General features: G+C 40.0%; 1 protein-coding gene across 1 annotated transcript in view; it reads right to left on the minus strand.

Moving 5' to 3' along the window:
• Positions 1 to 375: 375 nt before the first annotated feature.
• Positions 376 to 22,612, minus strand: part of LOC117079595 (POTE ankyrin domain family member A-like) — a 50,037-nt gene continuing 27,800 nt past the window's right edge. The window contains 2 exon segments of the mRNA XM_033203615.1: positions 376 to 534; positions 1,133 to 1,163. Of these exon segments, the coding sequence (XP_033059506.1) occupies positions 376 to 534; positions 1,133 to 1,163 (190 nt within the window).

Here is a 22,612-nt window from a genome sequence, read left to right on the forward strand (position 1 = left end):
ACACCAGATCTGAATTTTTAAAAATTAATAATTATAGTTTCAGAGTAGACCATGGTCTCAGGAAGTGGGGTAGTGGGAAAAACAGTTCTAAGGTTATTTCAGTATTCCGAGTGTGACAGAATGGTAACCTGATCTGGGAAGAAGGCGTACGAGAGAAGTAGAGTTAACAAAAAGGCTGATACTGCCCTTCATACTAAGAAAGGTACAGTGGAGTTATCATAGCTCTTTGGTATACAATATACATTATTTCTCAGTCTATTTTAACGTTAAACATATTTCTCAGATAAGCAACACTATAACACGTCAGTATTCTATAGTGCAATGCTAAGCAATGTGTGCAAATATTACTGTAGGATATACAAAAACTCATTCTACTTATGCAATGGTCCTACCATTAAAATCCATTTTGAGTTGTTCAGTGAGCAACATAAAAGTCTCATAATTAGGGTAAAGCAAATCATAATCCTCTGAGGCTATTTCAGATGGCCACGTTATGTCATCAAGGTCATCCACTGAATGTATTTCGCTTTTGACCTGTAAGATAAATAATACTGCTTCAAATGTCCTCAAAATATTTACAGAATATAGTAGATGTACAGAAGTGGTATTTATTCATCTTTTTATATGAGCAAAACCACAGGCACTTCTTAAAACAATAGACTTTTATTAAAAGGGTACCATTATAAATGACTACTCTTTCTTAAGCCCTTTTTTCTTTTACTAAGCCCTTTTCTTTTTTTTGTTTTCTTTGAGACAGAGTCTCACTCTGTTACCCAAGCTGGAGTGCAATAGCGCCATTTCAGCTCACTAAAACCTCCACTTCCCAAGTTCAAGCAATTCTCCTGCCTCAGCCTCCCGAGTAGCTGGGATTACAAGCATATGCCACCACGCCTGGTTAATTTTATTAGAGACAGGGTTTCACCATGTTGTCCAGGCTGGTCTCAAACTCCAGACCTTGTGATCTGCCTGGCTGGGACTCCCAAAGTGCTGGGATTACAAGTGTGAAACACCATGCCCGTCCAAGGCCTTTCTTTCTAACTAAATGTCTTTATAACAAAAGATTCTCACTGTACCTTTTATAATGTACTTTTTTCTTAACAATAATGTTTTAGATAATTTAATTTTACAATACCTTGTTCTTTTCATTAAATTTCTTTTCAGGGCTGAAAAAAGAAACAATTCCTTTTAGACAAATAGTAAACACATAAAATACAAAGAATATCCAAAACTATTATTTTATTATATAAAATCAATGCATTTATAAGTTATTTCTTCTTTTCATTAAGTGTTCAGGTCATTTTTAACAGGTAATGTAAATATAATTATTTTCCACAAGGGGAATTAAACTATAAAAAGAAAGAGTAACATTAAGGGAGACGAAATATGGTAATAATATCATTACAAAGAAACAGATTTAGATCAAGCTTTCTGACAGTCAAGGCAAAAGGAAAAACACATTACTTGTATTATGTGATAGAAATAAATATACCGGGGGGCACGCCCAAGATGGCCAAATAGGAACAGCTCCAGCCTCCAGCTCCCAGTGTGAGTGACACAGAAGATGGGTGATTTCTGCATTTTCAACTGAGGTACCACGTTCATCTCACTGGAGCGTGTCGGACAGTTGGTGCTGGTCTGTGGGTGCAGCCCAACCAGCAAGAGCTGAAGCAGGGCAAGGCATCACCTCACTGGGAAAGTGCAAGGGGGAAGGGAATTCCTTTTCTTAGCCAAAGGAAAGTGAGACACAACACCTGGAAAATCGGGTAACTCCCACCCTAATAGTGTGCTTTACCAACGGTCTTAGCAAATGGCACACCGGGAGATTATATCCCACACCTGGCCTGTAGGGTCCCACACCCAGAGAGCCTCCCTCATTGCTAGCACAGCAGTCTGAGATCTAACTGCAAGGTGGCAGCGAGGCTGGGGGAGGGGCGCCCACCATTGTTGAGGCTTAAGTAGGTAAACAAAGCCGTTGGGAAGCTTGAACTGGGTGGAGCCCACCACAGCTAAAGGAGGCCTGCCTGCCTCTGTAGACTCCACCTCTGGGGACAGGGCATAGCTAAACAAAAAGCAACAGAAACCTCGGCAGAGGTAAATGACCCTGTCTGACAGCTTTGAAGAGAGCAGTGGATCTCCCAGCATGGAGGTTGAGATGTGACAATGGACAGACTTCCTGCTCAAGTGGGTCCCTGACCTCTGAGTAGCCTAACTGGGAGACATCCCCTACTAGGTGCAGACCAAGACCTCACACCTCACATGGCTGGGTACACCCCTGAGACGAGGCTTCTAGATCAAGAATCAGACAGCAATACTCACTGTTCAGCAATATTCTATCTTCTGCAGCCTCCACTGCTGATACCCAGGCAAACAGGGTCTGGAGTGGACCTCAAGCAAACTCCAAAAGACCTGCAGCTGAGGGTCTGGACTGTTAGAAGGAAAACTAATAAATAGAAAGGACACCCACACCAAAACCCCATCAGTATATAACCATCATCAAAGACCAAAGGCAGATAAAACCACAAAGATGGGGGAAAAGCAGTGCAGAAAAGCTGGAAATTCAAAAAATCAGAGCGCATCACACCCTCCAAAGGAATGCAGCTCATCGCCAGCAATGGAGCAAAGCTGGATGGAGAATGACTTTGACAAGTTAAGAGAAGGCTTCAGTCGATCAAACTTCTCAGAGCTAAAGGAGAAACTATGTAATCAGCACAAAGAAACTAAAAACCTTGCAAAAAAGATTTGATGAATGCCTAACTAGAATAATCAATGCAGAGATGTCCTTAAAAGAACTGATAGGAATGAAAACTATAACACGAGAACTATGTGACAAATGCACAAGTGTCAGTAACCGACTCGATCAACTGGAAGAAAGAGTATCAGAGATTGAAGATCAAATGAATGAAATGAAGCGAGAAGAGAAGTGTAGAGAAAAAAGAGGAAAAAGAAATGGACAAAGCCTCCAAGAAATATGGGATTATGTGAAAAGACAAAATCTACATCTGATTGGGGTGCCTGAAAGTGATGGAGAAAAGGGAAACAAGTTGGAAAACACTCTGCAGGATATCATCCAGGAGAACATCCCCAAACTACTAAGGCAGGCGAACATTCAAATTCAGGAAATACAAAGAACACCACAAAGATACTCCTCGAGAATAGCAACTCCAAGACACATAATTGTCAGATTCACCAAAGTTGAAATGAAGGAAAAAATCTTAAGGGCAGCCAGAGAGAAAGGTCGGGTTACCCACAAAGGGAAGCCCATCAGACTAACAGCAGATCTCTCGGCAGAAACTCTCCAAGCCAGAAGAGAGTGGGGGCCAATATTCAACATTCCTAAAGAAAGAATTTTCAACCCAGAATTTCATATCCAGCCAAACTAAGTTTCATAAGTGAAGGAGAAATAAAATCCTTTACAGACAAGCAAATGCTTAGAGATGTTGTCACCACCAGGCCTGCCCTACAAGAGATCCTGAAGGAAGCACTAAACATGGAAAGGAACAACAGATACCAGCCATTGCAAAAATGCCAACATGTAAAGTCCATCGATGCTGGGAAGAAACTGCATCAACTAACGAGCAAAATAACGAACTAATATAATGACAGGATCAAGTTCACACATAACAATATTAATCTTAAATGTAAATGGACTAAATAGTCCAATTAAAAGACACAGACTGGCAAATTGGATAAAGAGTCAAGACTCATCAGTTTGCTGTATTCAGGAGACCCATCTCACATGCAGAGACACACAGAGGCTCAAAATAAAGGGTTGGAGAAAGATCTACCAAGCAAATGGAAAACAAAAAAAAGCAGGAGTTGCAATCCTAGTCTCTGATAAAACAGACTTTAAACCATCAAAGATCAAAAGAGATAAAGAAGGCCATTACATAATGGTAAAGGGATCAATTCACCAGGAAGAGCTAACGATCTTAAATATATATGCACCCAATACAGGAGCACCCAGATTCATAAAGCATGTCCCTAGAGACTTACAAAGAGACTTAGATTCCAATACAATAAAAATGGGAGACTTTAACACCCCACTGTCAACATTAGACAGATCAATGAGACAGAAAGTTTACAAGGATATCCAGGAATTGAAATCAACTCCACACCAAGCAGACGTAACAGACATCGACAGAACTATCCACCCCCGAATCAACAGAACATACATTCTTCTCAGCACCACATCACACTTATTCCAAAATTGACCACAAAATTGGAAGCAAAGCATGCCTCAGCAAATGTAAACAAATAGAAATTATAACAAACTGTCTCTCAGACCACAGCACAATCAAACTAGAACTCAGGACTAAGAAACTCAACCAAAACCGCTCAACTACATGGAAACTGAACAATCTGCTCCTAAATGACTACCGGGTATACAACGAAATGAAGGCAGAAATAAAGATGTTCTTTGAAACCAATGAGAACAAAGATACAACATACCAGAATCTCTGGGACACATTTAAAGCAGTGTGTGGAGGGACATTTATAGCACTAAATACCCACAAGAGAAAGCTAGAAAGATTGAAAACTGACACCCTAACATCACAATTAAAAGAACTAGAGAAGCAACAGCAAACACATCCAAAAGCTAGCAGAAGGCAAGAAACAAATAAGATCAGAGCAGAACTGAAGGAGATAGAGACACAAAAAACCCTCCAAAAAATCAATGAATCCAGGAGTTGGTTTTTTGAAAAGATAAACAAAATTGATAGACCACTAGCAAGACGAATAAAGAAGAAAAGAGAGAAGAATCAAATAGATGCAATAAAAAATGATAAAGGGAATATCATCACTGACCCCACAGAAACACAAACTACCATCAGAGAATACTATAAACACCTGTACACAAATAAACTAGAAAACCCAGAAGAAATGGATAATTTCCTGGATGCTTACACTCTCCCAACACTAAACCAGGAAGAAGTTGAATCCCTGAATAGACCAATAGCAGGCTCTGAAGTTGAGGCAATAATTAACAGCCTACCAACCAAAAAAAGTCCAGGACCAGATGGATTCACAGCTGAATTCTACCAGAGTACAAGGAGGAGTTGGTACCATTCCTTCTGAAACTATCCCAATCAATAGAAAAAGAGGGAATCCTCCCTAACTCATTTTATGAAGCCAACACCATCCTGATACCAAAGCCTGGCAGAGATACAACAAAGAATGAGAGTTTTAGACCAATATCCCTGATGAACATTGATACAAAAATCCTCAATAAAATACTGGCAAACCAAATCCAGTAGCATATCAAAAAGCTCATCCACCATGATCAAGTGGGCTTCATCCCTGGGATGCAAGGCTGGTTGAACATACACAAATCAAAAAACGCAATCCAGCATATAAACAGAACCAAAGACAAAAACCACATGATTATCTCAATAGATGCAGAAAAGGCCTTTGACAAAATTCAACAGCCCTTCTTGCTAAAAACGTTCAATAAATTCGGTATTGATGGAACGTATCTCAAAATAAAAAGACCTATTTATGACAAACCCACAGCCAATATCATACTGAATGAGCAAAAACTGGAAGCATTCCCTTTGAAAACTGGCAAAAGACAGGGATGCCCTCTTTCATCATTACTATTCAACATAGTGTTGGAAGTTCTGACTAGAGAAATCAGGCAAGAGAAAGAAATCAAGGGTATTCAGTTAGGAAAGGAGGAAGTCAAATTGCCCCTGTTCACAGATGACATGATTATATACTTAGAAAACCTCATTGTCTCCGCCCAAAATCTCCTTAAGCTGATAAGCAACTTCAGCAAAGTCTCACATTACAAAATCAACGTGCAAAAATCACAAGCATTCTTATACACCAGTAACAGACAAACAGAGAGCCAAATCATGAATGATCTCCCATTCACAATAGCTTCAAAGAGAATAAAATACCTAGGAATCCAACTTGCAAGGGATGTAAAGGACCTCTTCAAGGAGAACTACAAATCACTGCTCAGTAAAATACTGAGGACACAAACAAATGGAAGAACATACCATGCTCATGGATAGGAAGAATCAATACTGTGAAAATGGCCATACTGCCCAAAGTAATTTATAGATTCAATGCCATCCCTATTAAGCTACCAATGACTTTCTTCACAGAATTGGAAAAAAATTGCTTTAAAGTTCATATGGAACCAAAAAAGAGCCCGCATTGCCAAGACAATCCTAAGCCAAAAGAGCAAAGCTGGAGGCATCATGCTACCTGACTTCAAACTACACTACAAGGCTACAGTAACCAAAACAGCATGGTACTAGTACCAAAACAGAGATATTGGCAAATTAAACAGAACAGAGCCCTCAGAAATAATAACACATATATACAGCCATCTGATCTTTGACAAACCTGAGAGAAACAAGAAATGGGGAAAGGATTCCCTATTTAATAAATGATGCTGGGAAAATTGGCTAGCCATAAGTAGAAAGCTGAAACTGGATCCTTTCCTTACTCCTTATACAGAAATTAATTCAAGATGGATTAGAGACTTAAAGGTTAGACCTAAAACCATAAAAACCCTAGAAGAAAACCTAGGGAATGCCATTCAGGACATAGGCATGGGCAAGGACTTCATGTCTAAAACACCAAAAGCAACGGCAACAAAAGCCAAAATTGACAAATGGGATCTAATTAAACTAAAGAGCTTCTGCACAGCAAAAGAAACTACCATCAGAGTGAACAGGCAACCTACAGAATGGGAGAAAATTTTTGCAATCTACTCATCTGACAAAGGGCTAATATCCAGAACCTACAAAGAACTCAAACAAATTTACAAGAAAAAAAAAAACAACACCATCAAAAAGTGGGTAAAGGATATGAACAGACACTCATCAAAAGAAGACATTCATACAGCCAACAGACACATGAAAAAATGCTCCTCATCACTGGCCATCAGAGAACTGCAAATCAAAACCACAATGAGATACCATCTCACACCAGTTAGAATGGCAATCATTAAATAATCAGGAAACAACAGGTGCTGGAGAGGATGTGGAGAAATAGGAACACTTTTACACTGTTGGTGGGATTGTAAACTAGTTCAACCATTATGGAAAACAGTATGGCGACTCCTCAAGGATCTAGAACTAGAAGTACCATATGACCCAGCCATCCCAATACTGGGTATATACCCAAAGGATTATAAATCATGCTGCTATAAAGATACATGCACACGTATGTTTATTGCAGCACTATTCACAGTAGCAAAGACTTGGAATCAACCCAAATGTCCATCAGAGACAGACTGGATTAAGAAAATGTGGCACATATACACCATGGAATACTATGCAGCCATTAAAAAGGATGAATTCGTGTCCTTTGTAGGAACGTGGATGCAGCTTGAAACCATCATTCTCAGCAAACTATCGCAAGAACAGAAAACCAAATACCAAATGTTCTCACTCATAGGTAGGAATTGAACAATGAGATCGCTTGGACACAGGAAGGGGAATATCACACACTGGGTCCTTTGTGGGGAGGGGGTGGGGGGAGGGATAGCATTAGGAGATATACCTAATGTAAATGACGAGTTAATGGGTGCAGCACACCAACATGGCACATGTATACATATGTAACAAACCTGCACGTTGTGCACATGTACCCTGGAACTTAAAGTATAATAAAAAGAAATAAATATACTAGGACTTCTCATTGTTGTCCTTTACAATAAAAACAAGCTTCTACTGACACTAAAACCTATTTGGAACGTATTACTTACATTCTTATATGAGGGGAACCTTTTTTAACGATAATATTAGCTTTTCACGACTTATTTTTCAGGCACTATGCATCATTCTAAACACTGTGCATTTGTCAAGCTGATTTTAATTATCATAACAATTCTGTGAGGTAGGTAACATATTAGAGATTTTATAAAGGGAGAAACTGGGCACGGAAAGGCCATATAAATTTCCCCAGCCCACAGAGCTGATCAGTAGTCTATACAACATTGAAACCCAATAATTCTGCCTCCAAAACATGTGTTTTGCAATATCTTGTGAAAGTAATATTTATTTCCAAGTGTTTTAAAGAGATATGATAGTCTTATATTATCTCAGATGCATCCATACTATTACATTTTTGGCTGTAATTATAACTAATAATTTCTGAATCTTACACTTAAAAAACTAAAAAGACTTTATACAGAGGCAAGTTTGGAAACTACTACTTTGAAAACACTAAAAATTTATTTTTTAAAAGAAATTCATCAACGGCATTCATGCATCTCTTTAACTGTTTATTCATGCATTCAACAAACATTCGTTGAGCACACAATACATGCTGATGACACTGTTGTCCCAGGGAAACACGGTTTTGATGCTTTCGAACTTTACAATCTTGAAGTAACAATCTGCAATGATTTGTCAATAGTTTGCTTTTCTCAAGTTCATGAACAAAATCCTTCCCTACTCCCCAGAATCTAAAAAACTATAAAGTTGATACACCTGATATTTTAGAATAAGTACCTCAGCAAATCATGGCTACTGTCAGAGGTACTGCAATATGTACAATTATAATGAAATATTTAAGTTCTATTCATCATGGCCTAAGTGTGTGGATTTTTATTATAATTATTTTTTTAAATCTGTGTATGATAGTTTAAGTTTTAGGTCATCATCTAGATGTTCAGTTATACTAACATGTTACACTTCTGAACCAATTCTGAAAAAACAACTCTAATCACAAAACTATACATGAATACGCCAGGTGTGGTGGCTCACCCCTGTAATCCTAGCACTTTGGGAGGCCAAGGCAGGCGGATCACCTGAGGTCAGGAGTTCAAGACCAGCCTGGTCTACGTGGTGAAACCCCGTCTCTACTAAAAATACAAAAATTAGCCAGGCGTGGTGGCACACGCCTGTAGTCCCAGCCACTTGGGAGGCTGAGGCAGGAGAACTGCTTGAACCTGGGAGGCAGAAGTTGCAGTGAGCCAAGATCGCACCACTGCACTACAGCCTGGGTGACAGTGCAAGACTCTGTCTCAGAAAACAAAACAAAACAAAACTATACATGAATAGAAGTTCTAAGGACAATTAGTTTGCTAAACACCCATAAAAGATAATGAATCAAGCTGTCTAATGCTTAGACATGCAACCATGTAAACAAAATTACATTTCTTTTTTTTTTTTTTTTTCTGTTATTGTTTTTTTTTTTTTTTTTTTCTGTTATTGTTTTTTTTTTTTTTTATTATACTTTAAGTTCTAGGGTACATGTGCATGACGTTTATATCATGTATAACTCCCCAATGCAATCCCTCCCTCCTCCCCCCTCCCCATGATAGGCCCCAGTGTGTGATGTTCCCCTTCCCGAGTCCAAGTGATCTCATTGTTCAGTTCCCACCTATGAGTGAGAACATGCGGTGTTTGGTTTTCTCTTCTTGTGACAGTTTGCTAAGAATGATGGTTTCCAGCTGCATCCATGTCCCTACAAAGGACGCAAACTCATCCTTTTTGATGGCTGCATAGTATTCCATGGTGTATATGTGCCACATTTTCTTAATCCAGTCTGTCACAGATGGACATTTGGGTTGATTCCAAGTCTTTGCTATTGTGAATAGTGCCGCAATAAACAAACGTGTGCATGTGTCTTTGTAGTAGAGTAATTTATAATCCTTTGGGTATATACCCAGTAGTGGGATGGCTGGGTCATATGGTACATCTAGTTCTAGATCCTTGAGGAATCGCCATACTGTTTTCCATAGTGGTTGAACTAGTTTACAATCCCACCAACAGTGTAAAAGTGTTCCTATTTCTCCACATCCTCTCCAACACCTGTTGTTTCCTGACTTCTTAATGATTGCCATTCTAACTGGTGTGAGATGGTATCTCATTGTGGTTTTGATTTGCATTTCTCTGATGGCCAGTGATGATGAGCATTTTTTCATGTGTCTGTTGGCTGTATGGATGTCTTCTTTTGAGAAATGTCTGTTCATATCCTTTCCCCACTTTTTGATGGGGTTGTTTGCTTTTTTCTTGTATATTTGTTTGAGTTCTTGGTAGATTCTGGATATTAGCCCTTTGTCAGATGAGTAGATTGCAAAAATTTTTTCCCATTCTGTAGGTTGCCTGTTCACTCTGATGGTAGTTTCTTTGGCTGTGCAAAAGCTCTTTAGTTTAATTAGATCCCATGTGTCAATTTTTGCTTTTGCTGCCGTTGCTTTTGGTGTTTTAGACATGAAGTCCTTGCCCATGCCTATGTCCTGAATGGTACTACCTAGATTTTCTTCTAGGGTTTTTATGGTATTAGGTCTAACATTTAAGTCTCTAATCCATCTTGAATTAATTTTCGTATAAGGGGTAAGGAAAGGATCCAGTTTCAGCTTTCTACTTATGGCTAGCCAATTTTCCCAGCACCATTTATTAAATAGGGAATCCTTTCCCCATTTCTTGTTTCTCTCAGGTTTGTCACAGATCAGATGGCTGTAGATGTGTGGTATTATTTCTGAGGACTCTGTTCTGTTCCATTGGTCTATATCTCTGTTGTGGTACCAGTACCATGCTGTTTTGGTTACTGTAGCCTTGTAGTATAGTTTGAAGTCAGGTAGCGTGATGCCTCCAGCTTTGTCCTTTTGACTTAGGATTGTCTTGGCAATGCGGGCTCTTTTTTGGTTCCATATGAACTTTAAAGCAGTTTTTTCCAATTCTGTGAAGAAAGTCATTGGTAGCTTGATGGGGATGGCATTGAATCTATAAATAACCTTGGGCAGTATGGCCATTTTCACGATATTGATTCTTCCTATCCATGAGCATGGTATGTTCTTCCATTTGTTTGTGTCCTCTTTGATTTCACTGAGAACAAAGATACAACATACCAGAATCTCTGGGACACATTTAAAGCAGTGTGTAGAGGGAAATTTATAGCACTAAATGCCCACAAGAGAAAGCAGGAGAGATCTAAAATTGACACTCTAACATCACAATTAAAAGAACTAGAGAGGCAAGAGCAAACACATTCAAAAGCTAGCAGAAGGCAAGAAATAACTAAGATCAGAGCAGAACTGAAGGAGATAGAGACACAAAAAACCCTCCAAAAAATCAATGAATCCAGGAGTTGGTTTTTTGAAAAGATCAACAAAATTGACAGACCGCTAGCTAGACTAATAAAGAAGAAAAGAGAGAGGAATCAAATAGATGCAATAAAAAATGATAAGGGGATATCACCACCGACCCCACAGAAATACAAACTACCATCAGAGAATACTATAAACACCTCTACGCAAATCAACTAGAAAATCTAGAAGAAATGGATAATTTCCTGGACACTTACACTCTCCCAAGACTAAACCAGGAAGAAGTTGAATCCCTGAATAGACCAATAGCAGGCTCTGAAATTGAGGCAACAATTAATAGCCTACCCACCAAAAAAAGTCCAGGACCAGATGGATTCACAGCTGAATTCTACAAAATTACATTTCATAAACATGTTCTTCTATTATGGATCACTCCCAAAAGTAAAAATAATAATAATACTCTAAAAATTTCTGTTCTGAAATACAAAAAGAGAGAAAACTCCCTAAAATCCCATATTCTTTTTCAATTACTGCCCATTTCTCTATTGCCTTTACCAGTAAAGTTTCTCTCAAGAGTTGTCTACGTTCATCTACTACAGAGTTCCATGGCTACCATTTATTGAAACTGCTCCCAGTCAAAGTCACTAATACTTATTGTAATCAATCTTTCAACAGCATTGATATAGTTTAGTACTCTCCAGCTTTGAGAGACTACATTATTCTATTTCCAAAAAAAAAGTAATCAGTGTTAACATTCCTTCCTGGAGATTTTTTTCTTTTTTTCCTTTTTTTTTTTTTTTTTTTAGATGAAGTTTCACTCTTCTTGCCCAGGCTGGAGTGCAACGGTGCGATCTTGGCTCACCACAACCTCCATCACCCGGGTTCAAGCAATTCTCCTGCCTCAGCCTCCCAAGTAGCTGGGATTACATGCATGTGCCACCATGCCTGGCAAATTTTGTATTTTTAGTAGAGACAGGGTTTCACCATATTGGTCAGGCTGGTCTCAAACTCCCAACCTCAGGTGATCTGCCCGCCTCAGGCTTCCAAACTGCTGGGATTACAGGCATGAGCCATCGCGCCCAGCCTACCTTTTTTTTTTTTTAAGTTCTGGGATACACGTAGAGAACGTGCAGGTTTGTTACATAGGTATACATGTGCCATGGTGATTTGCTGCACCTATCAACCCGTCATTTAGGTTTTAAGTCCCGCAAGCATTAAATATTTTTCCTGTTATCCCTCCCCTTGCCTGACAGATCCCAGTGTGTGAAGTTCCCTTCCCTGTGTCCATGTGTTATTGTTCAACTCCCACTTATGAGTGAGAACATGCAGTGTTTGGTTTGGTTTTCCGTTCCTGTGTTAGTTTGCTGACAGTGATGTTTCCAGCTGCCTTCATGTCCCTGGAAAGGACATGAACTCATCCTTTTTTGTGGCTACACAGTACTCCATGGTGTATATGTGCCACAATTTCTTGATTTAGTCTATCACTGATGGGCCTTTGGGTTGGTTCCAAGTCTTTGCTATATAGTGCTGCAATAAACATAAGTGTGCATGTGTCTTTACAGTAGAATGATTTATAATATTTTGGGTATTTACCATGTAATGGGATTACTGGGTCAAATGGTATTTCTGGTTCTAGATCCTTGAGGAGTTGCCACACTGTCTTCCACAATGGTCGAACTAATTTACACTCCCACCAACAGTGTAAAAGTGTTCCTATTTCTCCACATCCTCTCTAGCATCTGTTGTTTCTTGACTTTTTAATGATCACCATTCTAACTGTCATGAGATGGTATCTCATTGTGGTTTTGATTTGCATTTCTCTAATGACCAGTGGTAATGAGCTTTTTTTCATATGTTTGTTGGCCATGTAAATGTCTTCCTTTGAGAAGTGTCCGTTCATATTCTTTGCCCACTTTTTGATGGGGTATTCCCAGAGATTTCTTATATAAGACATACATTTTACCTTCGTTCATCGTCATTTATTTCACTTAAACTGCTGTCATCATTTATTTGTAGCAGACCATGAGTTAGTAAATTGGCCTTCGCAAACATGGGGGTAATCACAGATTATTTTGAGGTCTGCTTTTTATTTTCAGGTTTCTTTACTTTCTTCACATGCAAGGCAAAACCACTATTTTTAAAACTCTATAAAAAGTCAATGTTTTCCAATAACTCTATTGACAATGAACAAAAAAAAAAAATTTTGTAAAACTCCAACTCTTTTCCATCTCAATTCACTTATTAATTTAAAAAATGGTTATGAAGTGCAAACAACATAAAAGGAAATGTGCATTCCCTGCTTCAAAAACAAGGTAATATTCAATTATGATACAATGTGTTATGTGAAAGTTGATATATAAAAAGTTATATTTTAGCACAGGGAAGGCTTTAGAGAAGTGGCAAAATATAAGAGGAGCCCAACTGGGAAAAAACATTTAAGAAAACCATTCTAGTCAGAAAACAGAACGTGAGCACAAAGATTAAGCACATGAAGTCTAGATGCTTACCAGAAACTTGAAAGGAAAAGTGTAAAATACCTGGAAGCTAAGAATAGATGAATGCTATGCTACATTTGAATGCTACATTAAAAAGCTGGAGTCCACTAAATACAGGCAATGACTGTTAAACATGAAAATCATAATTGTAGTTGGGCTATATTTCTATTATTCACTATAATAATGTTTACCTTTAAATGAAGTTTTGAAAATAGCTGTGGCACATATAACATGAAAGGTTAAGTCAGGAAAATGTCCTGAGGGAGAGTATATTAGTCCACTTTCACACTGCTAAAAAGAAATACCGAAGACCAGATAATTCATAAAGGCTAAGCTGCACCTTGGCCCTTTCTAGTCACAGCTGTACCTTTAGCAGCTGAACACAGGGTACCAAGTCCTGAGGCTGCACACAGTAGCAGGGCCGTGGGCCCAACCCATGAAACCATTTGTTCCTTCTAGGCCTCCAGGCCTATGATGCGGGTGGATGCCATGAAGATCTCTGACGTGCCCTGGAGACACTTTCCCCAGGCCAGCTTGCATTCCTCCCCATATAATGGGCTGTTTTTCTTTTCTACCCCATGGTCAGGCTACAAATTTTCCAAATTTATGTTCTGCTTCCTTTTTAAACATAAGTTCCAACTTAAAACCATCTCTTTGTGAATGCATAAAACTGAATGCTTTCAGAATCAACCAGATCACCACTAGGAATGCTTTGCTGCTTAGAAATTTCTTCCACCAGATACCTGAAATCATCTCTCAAGTTCAAAGTTTCACGGTTTTCTAGGGCAGGGGCAAAATGTCTTTGAGTCTCCTTGCTAAAGCAGAGCAAGAGTCACCTTTGTTCCAGTTCCCAAAAAGTTCCTTATCTCTAAGACCACCTCAGCCTGGACTTTGTGGTCCATATCACTATCAACATTTTGGTAAAAAAAAAAAAATTCAGCAAGTCTGTAGGAAGTTCCAAACTTTCCCACATCTTCCTGTCTTCTTTTGAGCCCTCCAAACTGTTACAACCTCTTTCTGTTACTCAGTTCCAAAGTTGCTTCCACATTTTCAGGTTATCTTTATAACAGTACCCCACTATCCCTGGTACCAATTATTTGTATTAGTCTGTTTTCAGACTGCTATAAAGTAATATCTGAGACTGGGTAATTCCTAAAGAAAGAGGCTTAATTGATTCATAGTTACACACGGCTGAGGAGGCCTCAGGAAATGTACAATCATGCTGGAAGGGGAAGGGGAAGCAGGCACCTTCTTCACAAGGTGGCAGGAGAGAGATAAGTGAAGGGGAAAGAGCCCCTTATGAAACCACCAGCTCTTGTGGAGAACTTACTCACTATCATGGGAACAGCATGGTGGTGTACCGACCCCATGATCCAATCACCTTCCACCAGGTCTTTCTCTCAACACCTGGAAATTACCATTTGACATGAGATTTGGGTGTGGACACAAAGTGAAACTATATCAGGGATATCCTTAGAAATATCTAATTTATAAATTTCATTATTTATATTTCAAAAATAGCAATTTTTTGATTAGTTATGATTTTGTTTGAAAATAAAATGATCTCATAAATTTTCTTCAATTTTAGTCTAGTATTTAGTCAAAATATAAAAAGTTGGATTTGCCAGCAGAAAATTGTAATTAATTTTTAATGAGGTAAACATGCATACAATTATTATTATTATTGTACAGAGAAGAAAGTGAACAAGAAAAGGAGTTTAAAAAGAGAAAATATCGGTACCATATACATACATGAATTGACAAAGAGACTAAAATCTCCCACTGGAAATTATGTTAGGACTTGAGTAAAAGCTTCTAAAAATACCAAAAACAGAAACAAAACAATTGTTTTTAAGATATAAATTATACAGAGAACTCTTCAGGTTAAGACAAGATTATATATCAAAAAAAAGAAGATCTTCCTGAGAGCTTTCCTTAACCAATTCATCTTGACCAAAACTTTAAAATTAAATCTACAATTCTTGAATATAAAATAGTTTCATTTTGAACACAGTTAATGGAAGGCAACTTTTAAATAGAAAATTTCTGGTTAAAGTTGCCTCAAACTCAGGAAAGAACCAACCTGTAGCCATGTCAACAAGAAGTCACCCGAAGGTTCATAATCCCTTGGAAAAAAATTTGTAAGTCCATTAAATTCGCCACTCAAATTTTTTTTAGATAAAATACCAGTAAAATTTGCAATTCCTCTGACTCATTTTACCCTGATTACAATTATCATGATTACCACTAAAAGAATAGTGAATAACCACAATATTGGGCTTTTCTCCCTAAATGAAGGAATATTAATATAAAGAATGTAGCACACTATAAAGAGCCAAAAGAATAAAAAATGCATATAATTAACAGGCAAAATTGTTAGAATGAACCACGTCAAACATTTTTTAAGTGAGAATCAATCAAACAATATACCTAGGATAAATTCCATTCACTCATTTAGTAAGTATTTATGGCCGGGCGCGGTGGCTCATGCCTGTAATCCCAGCACTTTGGGAGCCCAAGGCCGGCAGATCACAAGGTCAGGAGATCGAGACCATTCTGGGAAACACAGTGAAACCCTGTCTCTAATAAAAATACAAAAAAATTAGCAGGGCATGGTGGCAGACACCTGTAGTCTCAGCTACTCGGGAGGCTGAGGCAGAAGAATGGTTGGAACCCGGGAGGCGGAGCTTGCAGTGAGCCAAAATCGTGCCACTGCACTCCAACCTGAGAGACAGAGTGAGACTCTGTCTCAAAAAAAAAAAAAGTATTTACTAGGTAGCTACATCCAGTATGTTAGGCCTTTTCCTAGGCAGTGAGGATATGGTAGTGAATAATAAAAATCCTATTGAAGAGAATGAGATAAACACACAACAACAATAGATAAGGCAAAATATACAATATGTTAGAGGAGAAAAACTAAAGCAGGAAAATGAAATGTTTATGTGTTTGAGGGGAAGAGTGGTGGGAAAGTTGGGATGGCCAGAAAAGTCCCTGCTGAGAAAGGGTATTTTAATTAAAGAACTGAAGGAATGGAAAGAATAAGCTAGGAGGATATCTGGGGGAAAAGCATTCCAGACAAAAGGAACCGCCAAGTACAGAGGTGTGCCTGGAGTCTTTAAGCAATAGGGTTAGATAAGGAATAGCAAGAAGTTCAGTGTGGCTGAAGCACAGCAAAGGAGATAAGAAATAGAAGTTTAAGCAGGAGAGATAATATGCCAGATGGTGTACTGTCTTTTAGTTATTAAGAGGAACTTTGACACATACTCAGAGTGAAATGGGAGGCAATCAGAAGGGCTGGGGTAGAGCAATGACACATTTTGACTTATGTTTAAAATATATACATTGAGTTAAGAATTGATTTAAAGGGATTTTTTTTTTAAACCAGGACTATCAATTACCAGTCTATGACACTCATCTAGACTACAGATGATGGTGGCTCAGATGTACAATATATGACTGTCTTCTGGATATATTCTTCAGGTATACCTGATACGACTTACTGATAGATTAGATGTGAGGCATCAGAGAGACAGAAAGATGAGTCAAGAATGACACCGAAGTTTTTGGCAGAGCAAATGGAAGAGCTGCCATTTACCAAAGTAGGAAAGACTACATGAGGTGTAGATTTTAGGAAGGACATGAGTAGCCCAGTTTTGGGCTGACAAGTGTGTGCTACCCAAAGAGAGATGTCAAGTAGGCAGGTTGATATAGAGATCTGGAATTAAGGAGAGAGAACTGAGTTGGAGACGTACATTTGGAAATCACTAGCATATACACAATAGAAAAAGTCACAAGGGGCTGGGGGCGGTGGCTCACACCTGTAATCTCAGCACTTTGGGAGGCCGAGGTGGGTGGATCATCTGAGATCAGGAGTTTGAGACCAGCCTGGACAACATGGGGAAACCCTGTCTCTACTAAAAATATAAAAATTAGCCAGGCACAGTGGCACGCGCCTGTAATTCCAGCTACTTAGGTGACTGAAGCAGGAGAATCACTTGAACCCAGGAGGTGGAGGTTGCAGTGAGCTGAGATCGTGCAACTGAACTCCAGTCTGGGCAACAGAGTGAGACTGTCAAGGAGGAGAGGAGGGGAGGGGAGGGGAGGGGAGGGGAGAGGAGAGATAAGATTTAGGACTGAGACCTGGGAGACAACAATGTGCAAAAGGTGAAAGATGAGGAGGAGCAAGCAAAACAGACCATGATGAACGGAGTAGAAAAAAAGGATGAAAAGCCTGAGGGAGGGAGGTCCTGAAAGCCAAGCGAAGACACTGTTATGGAGAAGAGGTCTTCCATAGGGTCAAATACTGCTGACAAATTAAATAAAATGAGGTGTAAGAAAAAAATGCCTAGATTTGTTACAGAAAAAATTAGTGATAACCTTGAGAAAAACAATTTTGGAGGAGTGCTGAAGTTGAAGACTACTGCATGAGATCAACAATGAATTGAAAGAAAATTTGAGTTTGTGAGTGCAGACAGTTCTTTTAAGGACATCACACTTAGGAGTCATAACTCTGAATAATGTAATTTTCTTCCACAGTCATGAATAGTAATAGATAAGAAATAGTAGTCTTCAAATTTTATATAAATGGTGCAGTTTTCAAATTTTATATAAAAATTATACATTTTAAAGGTTATAAAAATTATACAATATGGCATTTAAAAATGTCAGACCAAGATATTACATTCTTAAAATTATAGAACTAAAAGATCCCTTGAACATTTCTAGATTACATAAGCTCATTATCATTTTGTTCATGTTTATAAATAAGGACTAATACTAAGAGTTTTAAGGGGAGTATTTCTTGCTTGATAAAAACCAGTCAATTCTACAACAGCTGATACTCATCAAGTATACAAAGTAATTGATCATAGTAAAATAGTGAGTTCTATTAACAGAAATAAAATAGGAAAAATGCAGAAAATAATCTTATTTTATAAATGAAATTTTAAAAATTATATGAAGTTAATTATATGAATTATATGAATATAAAAATTATATGAAGTCACCATTGAAAAATATGGTGAGGTGAACACTGAAATACATTCTTTTTTCAGAGGAAGGATAATGTCATGCATACAGGGTACTTTTACAAATAAAAGTCACTGCATTAGCAGCACCTTCCTTTTAGCACAAGAGTCAGTAAATTAGCACTTGTGGGCCAAATCCAGCCCACTACCTGTTTTTGTAAGTAAAGTACCTTGGAACACAGTCATGCTTATTCACTTTCTAGTCCATAGAGTTAAATTAGCTGGGTGTGATGTTGCACACCTGTGGTCCCAGCTAGTACAGAGGCTGAAGTGGGAGGATCACTAGAGCCCAAAAAGTCAAGGGTGCAGTGAGCCATGGTCATGCAACTGTACTCCAGCCTGGGCAACAGAGTGAGACCCTGTATTAAAAAAATAAATGGGGGGATCGGAGAAAGATGGCTGAATAGGAACAGCTCCAGTCTCCAGCTCCCAGTGTGAGCGACACAGAAGACCGGTGATTTCTGCATTTTCAACTGAGGTACTGGGTTTATTTCACTAGGAAGTGCCGGACAATTGGTGCTGGTCAGCAGTTGCAGCCCGACCAGCCAGAACTGAAGCAGGGCAAGGCATCGCCTCACCTGGGAAGCGCAAGGGGGAAGAGAATCCCTTTTCCTAGCCAGGGGAACTGAGACACACAACACCTGAAAAATCGGGTAACTCCCACCCCAATACTGCGCTTTAAGCAAACGGGCACACGAGGAGATTATATCCCACACCTGGCTGGGAGGGTCCCACGCCCACGGAGCCTTCCTCATTGCTAGCACAGCAGTCTACGATCTAACTGCAAGGCAGCAGCGAGGCTAGGGGATGGGCGCCCACCATTGCTGAGGCTTAGTAGGTAAACAAAGCCCTGAGAAGATCTAAATGGGTGGAGCTCACAGCAGCTCAAGGAGGCCTGCCAGGCTTTGTAGACTCCACCTCTGGGGACAGGGCACAGCTAAACAACAACAACAAAAAAAAAAAAAAAAAAGCAACAGAAACCTCTGCAAAAGCAAACGACTCTGTCTGACAGCTTTGAAGAGAGCAGTGGATCTCCCAACACGGACGTTGAGATCTGAGAACAGACAGACTGCCTGCTCAAGTGGGTCTCTGACCCCGGAGTAACCTAACTGGGAGACATACTCCACCAGGGACAGAACGATACCCCACACCTCACACGGGGGAGTACACCCCTGAGAGGAAGCTTCCAAAGCAAGAATCAGACAGGTACACTCGCTGTTCAGCAGTATTCTATCTTCTGCAGCCTCTGCTGCTGACACCCAGGCAAACAGGGTCTGGAGTGGACCTCAAGCAATCTCAAACAGACCTACAGCTGAGTGTCCTGACAGAAGGAAAACTAACAAACAGGAAGGACACCCACACTAAAACCCCATCAGTACGTCACCATCATCAACGACCAGAGGCAGATAAAACCACAAAGATTGGGAAAAAGCAGGGCAGAAAAGCTGGAAATTCAAAAAATAAGAGTGTAGATCCCCTGCAAAGGAACACAGCTCATTGCCAGCAACAGATCAAAGCTGGATGGAGAATGACTTTGACGAGATGAGAGGAGAAGGCTTCAGACCATAAAACTTCTCAGAGCTAAAGGAGGAATTACGTACCCAGTGCAAAGAAACTAAAAATCTTGAAAAAGAGTGGAAGAATAGATAACCAGAATAATTAACGCAGAGAAGGCCATAAACGAACTGACAGAGATGAAAACCATGACACGAGAAATCCGTGACAAATGCACAAGCTTCAGTAACTGACTCGACCAACTGGAAGAAAAAGTATCAGCAATTGAGGATCAAATGAATGAAATGAAGCGAGAAAAGAAACCAAAAGAAAAAAGAAGAAAAAGAAAGGAACAAAGCCTGCAAGAAGTATGGGATTATGTAAAAAGACCAAATCTACGTCTGATTGGGGTGCCTGAAAGTGAGGGGGAAAATGGAACCAAGTTGGAAAACACTCTTCAGGATATCATCCAGGAGAACTTCCCCAACCTAGTAGGGCAGGCCAACATTCAAATTCAGGAAATACAGAGACGCCACAAAGATACTCCTCCAGAAGAGCAACTCCAAGACACATAATTGCCAGATTCACCAAAGTTGAAATGAAGGAAAAAATCTTAAGGGCAGCCAGAGAGAAAGGTCAGGTTACCCACAAAGGGAAGCCCATCAGACTAACAGCAGATCTCTCAGCAGAAACTCTACAAGCCACAAGAGAGTGGGGGCCAATATTCAACATTCTTAAAGAAAAGAATTTTAAACCCAGAATTTCATATCCAGCCAAACTAACTTTCATAAGTGAAGGAGAAATAAAATCCATTACAGATAAGCAAATGTTTAGAGATTTCGTCTCCACCAGGCCTGCCTTACAAGAGACCCTGAAGGAAACACTAAACATGAAAAGGAACAACCGGTACCAGCCATTGCAAAAACATGCCAAAATGTAAAGACCATCGAGGCTAGGAAGAAACTGCATCAACTGGGGGCGGAGCAAGATGGCCGAATAGGAACAGCTCCAGTCTCCAACTCCCAGTGCGAGCGACACAGAAGACCGGTGATTTCTGCATTTTCAACTGGGGTACTGGGGTCATCTCCCTAGGGAGTGCCGGACAATCAGTGCTGGTCAGCTGCTGCAGCCTGACCAGCGAGAGCTGAAGCAGGGCGAGGCATCGCCTCACCTGGAAAGCGCAAGGGGGAAGGGAATCCCTTTTCCTAACCAAGGGAACTGAGACACACAACACCTGGAAAATCGGGTAACTCCCACCCCAATACCGCGCTTTAAGCCAACGGGCACACCAGAAGCGTATATCCCTCACCTGGCCGGGAGGGTCCCATGCCCACGGAGCTTCCCTTATTGCTAACACAGCAGTCTGCGACAATCTAACCGCAAGGCAGCAGCGAGGCTGGGGGAGGGGCGCCCGCCATTGCTGAGGCTTAAGTAGGTAAACAAAGCCGCTGGGAAGCTCGAACTGGGTGGAGCTCACAGCAGCTCAAGGAAACCTGCCTGTCTCTATAGACTCCACCTCTGGGGGCAGGGCTCAGCTAAAAAAACAACAGGGGAAGAAGCAGAGGCCTGAGGAGACGGGAACGACTCTGTCTGACAGCTTTGAAGAGAGCAGTGGATCTCCCAACACGGAGGTTGAGATCTTGAGAACGGACAGACTGCCTGCTCAAGTGGGTCCCTGACCCCTGAGTAGCCTAACTGGGAGACATCCCCCACTAGGGGCAGTCTGACACCCCACACTCACAGGGTGGAGTACACCCTGAGAGGAAGCTTCCAAAGTAAGAATCAGACAGGTACACTCGCTGTTCAGCAATATTCTATCTTCTGCAACCTCTGCTGCTGATACCCAGGCAAACAGGATCTGGAGTGGACCTCAAGCAATCTCCAACAGACCTATAACTGAGGGTCCTGACTGTCAGAAGGAAAACTATCAAACAGGAAGGACACCTATACCAAAACCCCGTCAGAACGTCAGCATCATCAAAGACCAGAGACAGATAAAACCACAAAGATGGGGGAAAAAGCAGGGCAGAAAAGCTGGAAATTCAAAAAATAAGAGCGCATCTCCCCCTGCAAAGCAGCGCAGCCCATCGCCAGCAACAGATCGAAGCTGGTCAGAGAATGACTTTGACGAAATGAGAGAAGAAGGCTTCAGTCCATCAAACTTCTCAGAGCTAAAGGAGAAATTACATACCCAGCGCAAAGAAACTAAAAATCTAGAAAAAAGAGTGGAAGAATTAACAGCTAGACTAATTAATGCAGAGAAGGTCATAAACGAAATGACAGAGATGAAAACCATGACACGAGAAATACGTGACAAATGCACAAGCTTCAGTAACCAACTCGATCAACTGGAAGAAAGAGTATCAGCGATTGAGGATCAAATGAATGAAATGAAGCCAGAAGAGAAACCAAAAGAAAAAAGAAGAAAAAGAAAGGAACAAAGCCTGCAAGAAGTATGGGATTATGTAAAAAGACCAAATCTACGTCTGATGGGGTGCCTGAAAGTGAGGGGGAAAATGGAACCAAGTTGGAAAACACTCTTCAGGATATCATCCAGGAGAACTTCCCCAACCTAGTAGGGC

Source organism: Trachypithecus francoisi, unplaced genomic scaffold (genome assembly GCF_009764315.1).
Source record: "Trachypithecus francoisi isolate TF-2019V2 unplaced genomic scaffold, Tfra_2.0 Lachesis_group7, whole genome shotgun sequence".
In the NCBI taxonomy this organism is placed as follows: domain Eukaryota; kingdom Metazoa; phylum Chordata; class Mammalia; order Primates; family Cercopithecidae; genus Trachypithecus; species Trachypithecus francoisi.